The sequence below is a fragment of the Panthera uncia genome, unplaced genomic scaffold (genome assembly GCF_023721935.1).
Source record: "Panthera uncia isolate 11264 unplaced genomic scaffold, Puncia_PCG_1.0 HiC_scaffold_1064, whole genome shotgun sequence".
In the NCBI taxonomy this organism is placed as follows: Eukaryota; Metazoa; Chordata; class Mammalia; order Carnivora; family Felidae; genus Panthera; species Panthera uncia.
The window spans coordinates 1-13,647 of NW_026057661.1; the positions used below are offsets into that span (position 1 = coordinate 1).

The 13,647-nt window shown below is 60.6% G+C and overlaps 3 protein-coding genes across 4 annotated transcripts; 1 reads left to right on the forward strand and 2 right to left on the reverse strand.

Annotated features, from left to right (window-relative positions):
- Window positions 1-3: 3 nt before the first annotated feature.
- Window positions 4-3,511, reverse strand: LOC125916739 (CTD nuclear envelope phosphatase 1-like; the record flags this gene model as incomplete). Its single annotated transcript, XM_049623042.1, has 4 exons — window positions 3,057-3,511; window positions 466-532; window positions 250-368; window positions 4-17 (listed from the first exon to the last, which is right to left on the reverse strand). Coding segments are annotated over exons 1-4 (302 nt in total), but the record flags the coding sequence as incomplete, so codon positions are not given.
- Window positions 3,512-3,604: 93 nt separating this feature from the next.
- LOC125916737 (elongator complex protein 5-like) lies at window positions 3,605-10,041 on the forward strand. Of its 2 annotated transcripts, XM_049623040.1 has the most exons (8): window positions 4,287-4,453; window positions 4,611-4,671; window positions 4,759-4,839; window positions 6,415-6,635; window positions 8,001-8,182; window positions 8,681-8,776; window positions 8,914-9,014; window positions 9,656-10,041. In XM_049623040.1, the coding sequence occupies exons 1-8, from the start codon at window positions 4,411-4,413 to the stop codon at window positions 9,768-9,770; spliced, it is 900 nt and encodes a 299-aa protein (XP_049478997.1). In that variant the 5' UTR covers window positions 4,287-4,410; the 3' UTR covers window positions 9,771-10,041. The 2 variants fall into 2 exon arrangements, with proteins under 2 accessions (XP_049478996.1, XP_049478997.1); XM_049623039.1 differs by lacking the exons at window positions 4,287-4,453; window positions 8,914-9,014; window positions 9,656-10,041 and adding an exon at window positions 3,605-4,190 and having other exon boundaries at window positions 8,001-8,250; window positions 8,681-8,766.
- A 242-nt stretch (window positions 10,042-10,283) lies between these two features.
- LOC125916738 (claudin-7) lies at window positions 10,284-12,531 on the reverse strand. The gene is made up of 4 exons (XM_049623041.1): window positions 11,860-12,531; window positions 10,960-11,124; window positions 10,763-10,847; window positions 10,284-10,667 (listed from the first exon to the last, which is right to left on the reverse strand). Exons 1-4 carry the CDS (start codon window positions 12,080-12,082, stop codon window positions 10,505-10,507), a joined length of 636 nt encoding a protein of 211 aa, XP_049478998.1. The 5' UTR covers window positions 12,083-12,531; the 3' UTR covers window positions 10,284-10,504.
- Between the last annotated feature and the right edge of the window lie 1,116 nt (window positions 12,532-13,647).

Genomic DNA, 13,647 nt, shown 5'->3' on the forward strand with positions numbered 1-13,647 from the left:
TGTTTGTCTATTACCACCTGTAGAGAAACAGGGAAGAGCTGGGGGGGGTGTCCTGAGCACAGGCCTGAAGGACACCCCCCCCCCCCCCCCCCCCCCCCCCCCCCCCGCCCCACTGCCTGCTTCCCTCCTGGCTGCCGCTGGTGCCAGAGGATGGGGACAAGGACGATATGCTCTGGGACTGGGAAAGGAAGTCTAGTTGTGAGCAGAATCACAGGCATGACCATCCCGTCACTTCCCACCCCAACACACCTTAAGGATGAAGTCGGGAGGCGTTCCAGGCCGGACGGTAGGCCTCAGGACCCCATCGTGATGGGAGTGGATAAGTGTCTCATCCAGATCCAGCACCAGGATCTTCCTCTTCACCTGGCCTGAACCACAACAGCAAGGAATGACACCCACCAACCTCCAGCCCACACCTGGAGCCCCACCTCACCTTACAGGAGCCTTCCCAGCCAGCACACTCACCTAGCCGATTCCGGGACACGGGAGATAAGGGAAGGATATCATAGCGAACAGTTTGGTACTGAATTATCTAAAAACAGCAAGAGAGAGGATTAGACCCCTTGAGTGGGAGACCTTGACAAAGGAACGTTTACTATATACGGGGCATCGTGGAAGTGACTGACGATCACCTCATTTAATCCTCAAGAACGCGGTAACGACGCTATAATAACGACAACGACAGCAACATCATCGTGTCTATTTTAACCACGGAGAGACCGAGGCTTAGCCAGGTTAGATGCCTTGTGTAAGACCACACTGCTAGGAATTATCTTATTTGGTCATTTGTCCCCCCAGTTAGAATGAAAACCTGGCGAGAGCACCCGGTCCCGGCTGCGTTCCCAGGACACTGTCACAGGGTGGGTGGTTAATATCAGAGCGGATGCAGTGGCGGAGCCAGGACCGCCCTAAGGCAGGCTGACCCAAAACCTGCCCTCTTCCCTGTGCTCTGCAAGGAACAGAGACACGCACGGCTCCCCACATTTCCGCCCCATGGATCCTTCGTGACAACTCTCGTCACTCGGGGGACTGAGAGGAGTCAGGACAGGAGGTCCTTGGGTACCTAAGGGGAATGAAGGGCAAGGAGGGAATCCAGGGGTTCTCAGGTCAGCTAAGTTCCCCTGGCTGGTGGCCGCCAGGCCTATTTTAACCAGCCACCTGTCCATTTCTGTCTCTACCAGCCAAGTCACAAGTGGCAGAGAACCTCAGCCCTCCGCGCTGCCTCCTTATTCCGGTACCCAGGACAAGGCACACTGGGAAGCCCCACCCACCAGGCTGACTGATAGGGTGGCAAGAAGGCCAGAGTGAATGAAGGGCTGTGAGGGACGTCAAGAGGGGACAAGGACGTCAACCTTCCAGCTCCTCCGGGTCTTCTCTAGAAGCTCCTGTTTCTAGCACTCAGTTCTCTTCCACGCGAGCCTGGCAGTCCCTTCCTCTGCTCTTTTCTTCTAGGCTTCTGTCCATCCCTAGGCCCCAGCCTCGCCAGAACCAGTCTCGCCCCTTGCAAGCCACAGGGCCCTCTCCTCCGAATGCCAAGGCACCTGCCCTTTTCTCCCTGCAGCAGGATGAAGGCCGCAACAGCTCGGGTGTCCTGGCCTGCTATCTCGGGTTGCACATGCTGGGCATGTAGGGAATGCTCCAAGCATCTGCCAGCAAGGGGGTGGGGGGAGAAACCAGATTGGAAGGGAAGGAAGGGAAGACAAAAGGTCGTGGGGTCAGCGCTTGCCCGGAGAGGTGCAGTTTTGCCAAAAGCTGGCCTCTAGAGGGGCTGGAGCTCTACTCCCTGCCTCCAGAACAGGAATTTCAGGGGCAAACGGGGCGTGCTCGGAGCAAAGCCAGGCAGATAGAACAGCAGCTGACATGTAGAGAAAACCCCAGGAGCCAGCCCCACACACACCTCAGCATCTCTGACCCCAAATTCTTCCGGGCTCCTAACATGGGTTTCGGGGAAATAGCCTTGCCTACCACCGTGATCACCCAGAAACAACCCTCACCCTAAATCAGGAAGCGGAAGGCATAGACTGGTAAAGGAGACACTGAATCTGAAGCAGGCCCACTCCCCCAAGTCGGTCACCAACGACCACCGCCACCCAGGGCTCTCTGGAGACTCTCGGACCTTCCAGGTATTACTGAGGTACACCAAAGAGCACGGGCCAGGGAACTTCTGCATGTCGGCTTACTGAATTCTCCCCAGCAGTGAGAACACAGCACATTCGCTAAAGGATGTTAGCCTACGGGAGCTCTGACCTTGGAGAGAAGCTCTCCGGGGGAGGGAACCCACAGATACTCGGGTACGTGCAGTCATCGCTGCCCACAGGACCCCTCTCAAAGCTGGGGTCTCCTGGAGAGGCAAGCCCGCCCTCAGGCTCAAGCCTACAACTGCCAAGCACTGTCTTCCCAGAGAGACACCCCAACACCAATGTGCTCCTCTCCCTAAAGCCCAACATAAAACCATCCTTCTTAGTCCCAGGGACTAGGTGACTCCAGATGCCCACAGCAGGAAATAAGTTTCCGGGGCCCTTTTTGGACGCGTCCCCATAAAGCCAACGGCAGGGGTTTCTCCTTCACACCCAAGGCTGTTCCCCTGTTTGTCACCTATGGTCTCCCACCCACACCCCTACCCTTGCCACATAAGCCCGTCTGTCCCTTGTTCCGAGCCCTAACACACGGGGAGGCTCCTAGTAACGGAAGGGTCTGTCACAAGCCCACAGCCGACAGAGCCGGTGCCATCAAACAGGTGTTCCCCTCCTCTTGGTCTCTAACAACAACTCCAGCTTTCCTAAACGGCGCCCCACCCACCACCCTGGCCCCCAAGAGTTGCCACATCCAGTCTCCGTCTTGCCCCCCCCCCGCCGCCCCGATCTCGGTTGTCCTACGGGGGTCTCCCCCCTCCCCATGCCACCCCATGCCCAGCCAAGGGTGCCCCAACCCTCTAACGGGAAAAGCCGCCGCCAGGACTCCGTTCCGAAGCCCAAACAGAGGCCCGACACTTTCCGAAAACCCGTGAGCACCGCTGACACGGGTTCCCACCACCACCAGCGCCCACCCAGGCTCACCGTGCGGATCTGCCTCCGCAAAAGGTAAATGAAGAAGCTCCAGAGCTTGGCGGCGAAGGCCACGAACGTGCGCAGCCCCAGCAGACACTGCGTCCGCATCATCCCGATGACCCCGGCACCGCCGGCCCCGGGGCCCCCGCGGCCCAGCTCCGCCAGCCCCCCGGGGGCAGCCCCCCGCCTCCGGGAGGGGGAACGGGGGCCCCGAGTGGCAGGAAAGGCTGCAGAGAGGGGCACGGAGCGGGCGGCTCAGAAAGCCACCCCCGGCGAGGGGAAAGCCCAGCGGAACCGGGAGCTGGGGGACAGGCGTGGGCAGCCCGCGGGGGCCCACATGGGCGGGGAGTGGCACCGACGGCTTAGCGGAGGTTGCGGGCCGAGACGGGTCGGGCTAGGACGGGGTCCTCAGAGACCGGGAGGGAAGGGGATGGAGAATTGGGGGAGGGGGCAGTGGGGGAGGGGGCCAGGGAGAAGGGAGGGAGGGAGAAGGGAGGGGGAGGGGAAGGGGGAAGCGGAGGGTGGCCCGCTGCGCAGGCGCGTTAGGGGGCTGCCCGCGGGAAAGGGCGGGCGGGGGCCGCGGCGCGCGAAGGGCCGCGGCGGCGGCGGCGGCGGCCGCGCCGGCTGGGCGAAGGAAGGGGGAAGGAGGGGGAGGGGGAGCCGAAGGGCGCGGATGGCTAGACCGGAGCGGCCTCCCCCTCCCCGAAGTCGGGGGTGCCTTAGCCGCTGGGGAGCGGGGCTGCAGCCTCTGCAGCCTCTGCAGCTGGATTTCCCACTCTGACAGGCGCCATTTTACCGCCCTAAGGGCTCCCTCCTCCTTTCTTCCCCCCTCCTCTTCCCCTCTGACACTGCTTCCGGTGGTGACGTGTATTCGCTTCACCGGGACTAATGTTCCCCCTCCTCGGTCTATGGGGGCGGGCAGGGGAAAGCCGAGAGCGCTCCCGACAAGGCCGCAGTATCGCGCAAGCGCGGAAGGTGGCAGCGGGGCGGACCCCGGGGGCGAGGCGGGCCCCGCCTGGAGCGGCGTGGGCGGGGCGGGTGACGTCTCTCGTCCCCGGGTGTCGGGCCGTCGGACGGGCTCGTGCGGCCTCCTACCCCTCCCGCCGACAACTGCCCCCAACGGCTCTTCCGGCCCCAGTCGTGGTAAAAATGTCCTGCGTCTGTGCGCCGGAGCTCGGGAGGGGCCCCTCCGCGTGAGCGCCCCCTGGGATATTGGACATAATCACCTCTCATTCCGGACCGGGCCGGGTCTCGGTTGTGGGAGGGCTCATGGGTGCCCCGCCCCTTTTCCCTGGAGGGGGCGGGGCGGCGGGCCGTGACGCCATCAGAGGGCGCCCGAGGAGGGACGGGCCGCCAGTTGGAGATGGAGTCGGTGCTGGCTCTGCGCGGCCTGGTGCTGCTGCGGGGTGAGGGCCAGAGGCGCCGGGGGTTGCGAGCTGGGCTCGAGGGGCGGCAGCGGAGAGGAAGAGCCGCGTGTCACCGGCGAGGGGTGGTCACCCGGGGTCGGTGAGGACGGAAACGTCAGCGTTCTCACGCTGGTTATCCGTCCCTCGCTCTCCCCAGACTCCGTGGAGTGGGAGGGGCGCAGTCTCTTGAAGGCGCTTATCAAGAAAGCTGCGCTGAGGTGAGTATCTCGCAGCCTTCTCCCCGAAGTCCCCGGGAAGGAAGGCTGGGCCCAGCTCTGTGACACTCTCCTCCATCTCTGCCTTAGTGGGGAGCAGGTCCACATCCTGGGCTGTGAAGTGAGCGAGGAAGAGTTCCGTGCAGGTTTTGACTCCAGTATCAACAGCCGGTAAGCACAGATTGGGAGAGACTTTGCTGGGTGTAGGATCCCTGTAAGGAAATTGCTCTGCGGCATATTCATTGAAGGAATGGATATGTGTCTTTCGGGAGGCCAAGATTCGCAAGAGAAATGAGGAGTGGCGAGTTAATGGAGAACCCAGAGCCTGGGCTGTAGAAGCGCAGACGGAAATGGAGCGTAATAAGAGGCCGACGCTGTAGTTTTGCACCAGAAGCTGTACTGGTGGATAAAAATGAACATATTCTGTCTTTTGAGGTATTCAGAATCCGGGGATGGTTAGTCCAGACGTGGATTCCAGATTTGCACCAACACCAGCTGCCAGCTACTGAGCGATTTGTTCTAGAGGCAAAAGTAACAGACTGTGCAAAATTAGGGACGTATGGGAAGGCATAGCTGTTCATGGGAGTTGGAAGAGCTTCCTGAGACCAGACGGATAGCAAAAGGTCTCAGCGTGAAAATGAGTTCAGTTATCCCAAAGGCAGTGACGGCCCTTTCAACGTGTAAGGGGTGAGTGATAATCTCATACTGTTAGACTACTCCAGTGACCAGTGTGGAGAATGGGATTAGAAGAGGGCAACCTCAGACAGACCGGGAGGGAAGGCTGCTGTGGTAGTCCAGGTTCACTCAGGGCTGTATGTGTACTGAGCACCAGTTACGAACCGGGTGCCGTGGTAGGCACGGTGAATGAGACGGGTGTGGTCTCTAATGCATCTTAGGGAAAGATGATAAGGGGTGACATCTGGCTTAAGACAGTAGCAGTAAGTAAGCATAGAGAGTTTAAGAGGAAAGTAAAAGGACTCTAGCAGGTAGAATTTCCAGGAGTTATAGACTGATGTGGAATAGAGCTTAGGAGACTCCTGAATCCACCTGTGTGCCTGGATAAAAACGATTACTTCCCGGTCTAGACAGCTCAGTAGTTTACATCTGTGTTCAGCTCTGGTTTTTCAACCATGTGATGGGAGTGATGTTTCATGTTAAGGTGGCACTTACGAGAGAAGCAACAGATAGGACGGTGGTGTCCAGGAACAAGTTGGGCCACCGTGAATCCGATCCCAGGATTCCTAACCCATGTCAGACTCCTTTTCTCTGTGGTGCTATTTTATCTATAGTTAGTAACACAGGATCTAACTCTTGATCTTCTCTAAACTGTCCTACAGGCAGGAGCCATGTCTCACATCCTGTCCTCTCCCTGTTCCTCCAGGGAATGACATGAGTTAGGCTCCGCTCAGGAAATGTTTGATGGTGATGATAACTGACGTTTGTCAAGCGTTTAATACGCGTTAAGGATCGTTCTAAAGATCAAACAGTTGGTATCTGTGCATTTGTTCTACAAATGAAGAAACAGTTTTAGGATAAGTAGTTTATCAGTTAGGTGACCTTAGGTAAGTAGTAAAGCCACGCTTAGAGCTCAGGGCTTTCTGACACCAAAGCCCGTGCTGCCCACATGGTAGTCTGTGTCTCAGTCTTAGCTCTAAGTCACAGAGAGCCACGGAGATCACAGGGTGAAGTTCAAGATTGAGGGGAAGGGGCAGGGTTAATCAGTTGTCTCCTGTTTTCCCTTTGCAGGCTGGTTTACTATGACCTCTTCAGAGACCCGCTCAACTGGGCGCAGACCGGGGAAGCCCTTCCGGGGGGACCCCTGGGAGCCTTGCAGGCCATGTGCAAGAGGACGGATCCTGGTCCTGTCACTGTGGCCCTCGATTCACTGAGCTGGCTGCTGCTGCGTCTTCCCTGTGCCGCCCTCTGCCAGGCCCTCTGTGCCATGAGCCGTCAGCACGCCTGCCGTGGTGAGACCCCCTTCATTACTACTCGTCACGTACCTTCCCCTGCCAAGGAGTAAGCCCTCTTCCATTCTGAGCAAGAACATGGTTAGGGATTGCCAGTTGGGCCTTATTCCATCTCTTTAACGTTCATTCTAGTTCTGGGCTTCTTCATAAGCAGGCTTTTGTTCCTCTTCCAGGTTCATTTTTACTCACTTGTTTCATTCGTTCGCTCAATGAGTACCAATTACATGCTATGTGTCAGGCACAAATCTAGATACCAGGAGAGTAAAGACTAAGTGTGCTCAGGTTCTTGTCTTCCAGGACCTCAAAGTGCCAAAAAGGATACAGACAAGTTAGCGGTTACAAGACGGTCTGATAGCAGCCGTGATGATAAAGGAACATACACAGGGCATCCTAAGGAAAGAACTGTCTCGAAGAGGAAGGGGTTAGCCAGGCAGATTTGGCCAGACCAGGGGCCCTGGGCGTAGCCCTGAAGTATACCGTGGATTCTAGACCTGACCGTGCAGTCAGCTACCCAACTTTGTATTAAGGTGCTTGAGTCTCTCAGTGTTTCAGTTTTACTGTGTAAGAGTGGGGGGAAGGGGTGAAATTACAGTATTAGCATGAACTATTTAATTTTTTTTAATGTTTATTTTTGAGAGAGTGTGTAAGTGGGGTAGAGGCAGAGAGGGAGACACAGAATCCGAAGCAGGCTCCAGGCTCTGAGCTGTCAGCACAGAGGCCGACACGGGGCTCGAACTTACAGACCGTGAGATCGTGACCTGAGCTGAAGTCAGACGCTTAATCCACTGAGCCCCCCAGGCGCGCCTAGGAGGAACCGTTTAGAATGCTGTTAGGTCAAGTGATAGCGATGTCATACGCTTCAGCCCAAACATGCCGACGTCTGTAAGCGTCAAAACACGAAGGCATCTTCTAGTACAGTGCTGACGCTCTTTAAGCGTGTGTGTGCGCGCTCCGCAAAAGGGAGAGACAACCGGAGGGAGTCAAAGGCACTGACTGGGATGGGGTCAAGTTCCAGAAGCCTCAAGTAGTTCATCGTGTAAGAGATGAGGCAGGAAAGTAAGCAGAGACCGGAAGAGGAAGGGGTTAACTCCGTCCCGAAGGCCCTGAGGGAGGAGCTCCGAGGACCTAGGAGGACCTAGGAGGGTCCGAGGACCAAGTCAGAGTAGGCCTGGCTCACATTCACTCCGAGGAGGTGAGGGCTGCAGCTCCGCAGTCCCAGCCTCACCAAGGGAAGTCAGGATTCTGGCGGGGCCGCAACGGAACATGGGGCACCCCTTCCTTCCTCCTCCTTTACTGTTCCATCCCTGGCCTCCGCTCTGAGTGTTCCCCACTGCCCTTTGCGCCCCACGCTTGTTGTCCTTCCAGGTGGCGGCCCCGCAGCGGAGCAGCTGTGCGTGCTAGGCCTGCTGCACCGAGAGCTCCACGGCCCGGGCCCCACGGGAGCATTGAGCAGCCTTGCCCAGACCGAGGTGACCCTGAGTGGTACAGCGGGCCAGGCCTCGGCCCACATCCTCTGTCGGAGGCCCCGACAGCGCCCAACCCTCGAGGTCAGGAGAACCCCGGGGAAGCACTAAGGTCAGGGTCGGACGGAAGGGGAGTCTTGGCGGAAAGAAGAGTAAGAAAGCTGGCGTGGCCGAGCGCTTCCCTGTCTCCTTGTTTTGTCATTTCCCTCCTGATCCTCACCACGGCCCTGGGAGGTGGCTTGTTTGGTTGTCCCCTTACTCAAGTTACAGACAGTGAGTGGTAGAGCCAGGATTGGAACACAGGATTGCCTGACTCGGATCCCGTGGGCTTAACCAAGAGGAGATCTTGACTTCCAAGAAACGGCAAAGGAGAAAAGACTGGGAGCGGTTGTTGGGGGAGAAGGAGCGAGTCCCTTCGGAGAGCTCTGAAGGAGGGCGAGGGGAAGAGCAGGGGCTGGAAGCTGTTACACTGATGGGGGGGCGGGAGGGGGGGGGCAGGGCCGGCGGGTCCAAGTTCTTCTCTCTGGTTTGTTCCGTCAGGTGGAAACAACCTTTCCGTTAATACTCTTCCTTCTCCCCCAGACTCTGTGGTTCTCCGTCCTGCCTGACTTGAGCCTGGATCTCCAAGGGGGACCCCCGCTAGAGTCCCAGCCCCACCCAGATCCTCACACACCGCAGGTATCTCGCAGGCCAGGGCGGAAACGAGGGACCGGAGCTTGTGGGTCTGCTGAAAGGAGAGACTGGAAACTGCAGGGGGTGGGGGTGGGGTCAGGGGTGCAGCCATGAGGCAGTGGCAGTATCCCTTGTGCCTGCAGGTGGACCCCGCCTCCCGCTTGACCTTTAACCTCCACCTGTCCAAGAGAGAACGAGAAGCCAAGGATAGCCTGACACTGCCTTTCCAGTTCAGCTCCGAAAAGTAAGGTTGGGGGCCAGGCGCCTGGGTTCCTGAGTAGAGCCCCGCGTCCGGGCCTGAGAGGTGGGGTGATGGCAGGTTATTGATTAACCTCAGACTTTACAGGGGCTGAAGTCCACCTCCAAAGACAAGTCTGGGGAGTGGTTCTCTACCCGCTCCTGCCCCAACGAGGCTAAAGGGCCTCTAGGTCTCTTTTCTCGCCGTTAGAGCCTTAGGTCACAGAGCAATCGGGTCTGGGCTGAGCCAGACCAGACCCTGGGGAAGTGGCCCTGCCCCTCTCTGGGCAACAGTGTTACCGGGAGGACGGGAAGCCGGTTGGGTGTGGTAGAGACAGGTTCGTAATGGCCTCTGTATGCCTGTCGTTCTGTGCTCAGTGTGTGGGTGGGCAAAGCCAGACCGTGGCAGGATCCGAGCCCTCGAGCTGCTAAGAACGTAGGGGATCGTTAGGCGAGCGGCATCCGTCTATCCCAGTACCGGATGCGGCTCCCATGCTGACTAAACGAGGAGGTCAGAGAAAGGGACTTGAACCAAGAAAACACGAAAGCCAAAGAGAAAGAGGAGGGAGTCAGTCACCAGGAAGCGTGTCCAGACAGGACCCCGTTACCCACCCTCGCCAGCACCCGCTCCCCCCCTCCTCTCCCCAGACAGCAGGCTCTGCTGCGCCCTGGGCCCGGCCCTGCTACCAGCCGCATCTTCTATGAGCCAGACGCGTTCGATGACCTGGACCCAGAAGACCCAGATGGTGACCTGGATGTTTGATGGGGAGCCTTGACCAGCCTGTACTGGGGAGGGGGGAGAGAGACCTTGGACGCGTAACCATCCTTTCATTGTTTGCCGCGGCCTTACCCTGCCCCACCTGTGCTCCCTGTGTGCGGAGGTCCTGCCTCGTGACCCCCGAGTCGGAGTAGCTTCCAGGCGGGACAAAACATGGGAAGGGGCAGAGGGGAAGGTGAGGGAACAGAGACGCCTCCCTTTCCAGCCTAATAAAATCTATTTTTTTACTAAAAAAGAAACCTTGCTAGCCGTGTAAGCGGGAGTTGGCAGTGGGAGGGACTGCGTGGGAAGAGGCAGGGAAGCCAGGCACCTGAGTCTTGGAGAGTCACTAGCGTTGGGGCCCAAGTGACAACGGTGCCACGGGGAGGGCCTTGCACACCGATAGCGCTCGGTGCGTGTTGTTTTAAACTGAAGCAGATACACTTAAAGGTTCCAGGTTCCCTGTAAGGATCTGGGTTGAAAGAAAGCAGAGACCCTGAAGGGGGAGGAAAAAAAAGCCTCCTTTCCAAAACATACGGTTTTATTCCTGTACAAAAAGCACACCCTCCTCTTTTTGCGTCCCTCACCCAACCCCCTCGGGGGAACTGTACAAGGTGCGCGAGCGGGGTGGCGGGGCTTGTCTGTCTCGGCACCCCGCCCACAGGCCGAGCTCTGCCCCAGGCCGGTTCAGGTCCCCGGGCACACCATAGGCTGCCGGGCCGGGCCAGGGGGCCCCCGGCTCACACGTACTCCTTGGCAGAGTTGGGCTTGGGGTAGGAGCGGGGTGCACGGTACCCAGCTTTGCTCTCACTCCCGGGACAGGAGCAAGAGAGGAGGGCGCCTCCCAGGATGACCAGAGCCGACCCCGCCCAGCCAATGAAGATGGCAGGACCGAACTCGTACCTATGGAGAGAGGGGGTTAGGGTCAGAAACGCGGCCTTTCCTGGAGGGGGATCCGGAACTGTCGCCCCTTTAGGAGGCCGGGCTCCCATACTTACTTCAGATTCATGGGGACCAACGGGTTATAAAAGTCTGTGACAATCTGGTGGCCATACCAGGAACAAGCTACCAAGGCAGCAAGACCTGGGGGAGAGAACGACTGGCATGTTAGAGGAGGCCCCAGGCCGGCACCTTGCACACCTCCACCCTACGATTGCAGAAGAGGCACTGGGCCCTCCTTGGGCCTGCTGCTCACCTGCCACGATGAAAATGATGCCTCCGGTCATGGCTATCCGGGCCTTCTTCACTTTGTCGTCTCCCCCGCAGCTTGTACACTTCATGCCCATCGTGGCCACGAACATGGCCAGGAAGCCCAGCACCAGGGACACCACCATGAGGGCTCGGGTGGCCTGTATGGCCGCTGCGGGGAAGGGGGAAGGACGCCCTCATTCCTGGAAACGCGGGTCGCTGGGCTTGGGGCCCCTTGGGCGTCCAAGCCCCGCGCAGCGCCGGGTGGATCCCGCCCCGTCCCGGCTCCGCGGCCTTGCCGCTCCGCCCCGCCCTCCTTCTGCCCTAGGACCCGCCCGGGGCGCGAGGGTTTCGGCGAAACCGCCCCGGCAGGGGAGGGGGGGCAGGGAGGAAGGGGCCCGCGGAGAGGGGCGGCGGCGGCGGCCGCAGCCCCCGCACGGGCCGCAGATCTCGGCCCGCGGCCCAGCCCTGACCCCCACTATCGCGGCCACCGGCTCTGTGGCTTCGGCTAATCGGCCGATAAGATTACAGGCCGCAGGCTGCGGCCCTCGTCTGACGGCGCGCACGGCTCCGCGGACCCAGCGCCCTCCGCCCCGCGCCGCCTTTTGTCCGAGAGAAAAGGGCGGGAGACGGAGGCCGCCAGCCGCGCAGGGCGGCGGGGGTAGGAGAGGCCTAGAGGGGGCTGGGCCGCCGGGTGCCGAGACCCGGGGAGGCCCGGGCGGGGGGGGCGGGGGGAGGGGGGCGCAGCCGACGTGCAGCCCCCACGCCCCCGCCCCCGATCCGGTCCGGCCGCTTCCGCGTCCTGCTCCCCGGCAACCCCGGGCGTCGGGCCTCGCGCCCTTGCCCCGCACCCCGCCCGGCGCCCTCGCTCCCGGGCGCGTCCGCCCCGTCGGCCCCGCGGCCTTACCCGGCAGGGCGAGCACCGAGTCGTACATCTTGCAGCTCATCATGCCGGTGCTCTGCGTGACGCAGTCCATCCACAGCCCCTTGTACATGGCCTGGGCCGTGATGATGTTGTCGCCCGCGTACGAGCTCATCTGCCACTGCGGGATGGCGGTGGACGCCACCAGGCCCACCCAGCCCAGCAGGGCCAAGGCAAAGCCCAGCAGCTGCAGGCCCGAATTGGCCATCTTCGCCCTCGGAAGAGCCTGGGGACGCCGGGCGGGCGACCCTGCGGTAAAGCAAACCCACCTCGGGGGGGCAGCCCCACAGAAAGCGACGAGTCACCCGAAGAGAAGTTTGGGGTCAAGTGACCGCAGATCTTTTTGTCACTCGAGAAAAAAAACAAAACACAAAAAAAACCACACACACAAATCGATCCTTCAGGCGGGGCAAGGGTCTCACAGAAGGATCAGGCCACGCCCGGGGACTGGTGGTCGAAAAAGCGATCCCGCGAAGGCCAGGCGGTCCCCTCCGGCGTTCTCCGCGACCCTACCCAGACGAAAGGCGGAGGGGCGGTGTGCGCGCCGTCCTGGGTACTGGAAGCCCCCAAAGTGCCCTGGGCTGTCGGCCTGAGGCTGCAGTGCCCGGTGGCTCGGCGGTGAGCGGGCAGGTGCGGGCGGACAGGTGCGGCGCACCTGAGTATATGTAGGGCGTCAGGGGCGCGCCCCCGCGGGCACCGGGAGCGCGGGGGGGAGGCGGGACCGGAGGGCGGCCGAGGGTGACCTGACGTCACCGAAGGGACACTCACCTGAGCCGGAAGTCCTGGCCCCCACCCCTCCTTGCCCAGGTGAAGAGGAAGAAACCTGAGCCCCAGGGTCACGCCCCTTCTCCTGCCCGGCTTGGATTGCGGGTAGGGAGGAGGCGGTGGCTTCTCCGGAGCTCCCAGCTTGGAGTCAGCCCCTCCAGACTGGACTTCCCTGGGCAGCGGGATGCCCCTTCTCCTCTCCCCGGCAGGTGCGCCTGGGATACTGCGGCCCCAGAGCCCGGGGACGCCCTGGGCCCCTCGGTTCCGCCCCCCACCCCCACCCCTCCCCTCCGCTGGGACTCTTGGTTTCTACTCTAGGCGCTCTCCGTCCTGCCCTACTTTCGTCCCCGCCCCTCTGCTCTTCCTTTTCCTCAGTCGGCTCTCCTAAGCGTCCCCACCTTGGGGAACCGTAGCTCCAGTCCCTCAGAACTGCCCCCCTTCAGCAGCCTCCTTGGAGTCTGCATTCCCAGAACCACCGGCGCAGCAGCACCCCCACGCCCCGTGCCCCTGGCCGCCGCCCTCCTATCCCGCCCTCCAGCTGACGCCTGGCTGCCAGGCCCCGGCCTCCACAGCCCCGTCTTCTTGGCTGTCCATTCCAATCCCTATCCCTGACCTGCCTGGACCCTTGGCACCCCACCTCTAGGGGGTCACTATCCCCCACCTGCGACGAGGGTCCTTCCTAGCAAAAGGAAGAAAGCACTGAGGCCAGAAGTCAGCAGAGGGTGGGGAGCAGGGTCAGGCCTAGGTGACATTCTTGGCCACCCCTGTCGCTCCCTTCCCTTGGAGACTTTCCAAACCTGTGCCCCACCTTCTCCTTCCCTCCCGTCTTACACACGTTTCCCTTTCCTTCCTTCTGAGCCTGGACCTGACTCTGTGCACCCTCTGCGCTTCATGCAGGGCTTCCTCCTCCCTCGGGAGTCTACCTCCCAGCCCCCTCCCTGCCCCCGCGCCCCGCAGCGCCGCTCCGCTGCCTCCTTGCCCGGAGTCCTCCCCACCCACCTCTTCGCT

Bases quoted from the DNA above. Each gene is read 5' to 3' on its own strand.
- LOC125916737 (XM_049623040.1), top strand. From the start codon at position 4,411: ATGGAGTCGGTGCTGGCTCTGCGCGGCCTGGTGCTGCTGCGGG. The intron at 4,672-4,758 runs GTGAGTATCTCG...TCTCTGCCTTAG, and splicing joins ATCAAGAAAGCTGCGCTGAG to TGGGGAGCAGGTCCACATCC. The intron at 8,183-8,680 runs GTCAGGAGAACC...CTTCTCCCCCAG, and splicing joins GACAGCGCCCAACCCTCGAG to ACTCTGTGGTTCTCCGTCCT.
- LOC125916738 (XM_049623041.1), bottom strand. From the start codon at position 12,082: ATGGCCAATTCGGGCCTGCAGCTGCTGGGCTTTGCCTTGGCCCTGCTG. The intron at 11,125-11,859 runs GTAAGGCCGCGG...CCTTCCCCGCAG, and splicing joins CTCGGTGCTCGCCCTGCCGG to CGGCCATACAGGCCACCCGA. The intron at 10,848-10,959 runs GTGAGCAGCAGG...TCTCTCCCCCAG, and splicing joins CATCATTTTCATCGTGGCAG to GTCTTGCTGCCTTGGTAGCT.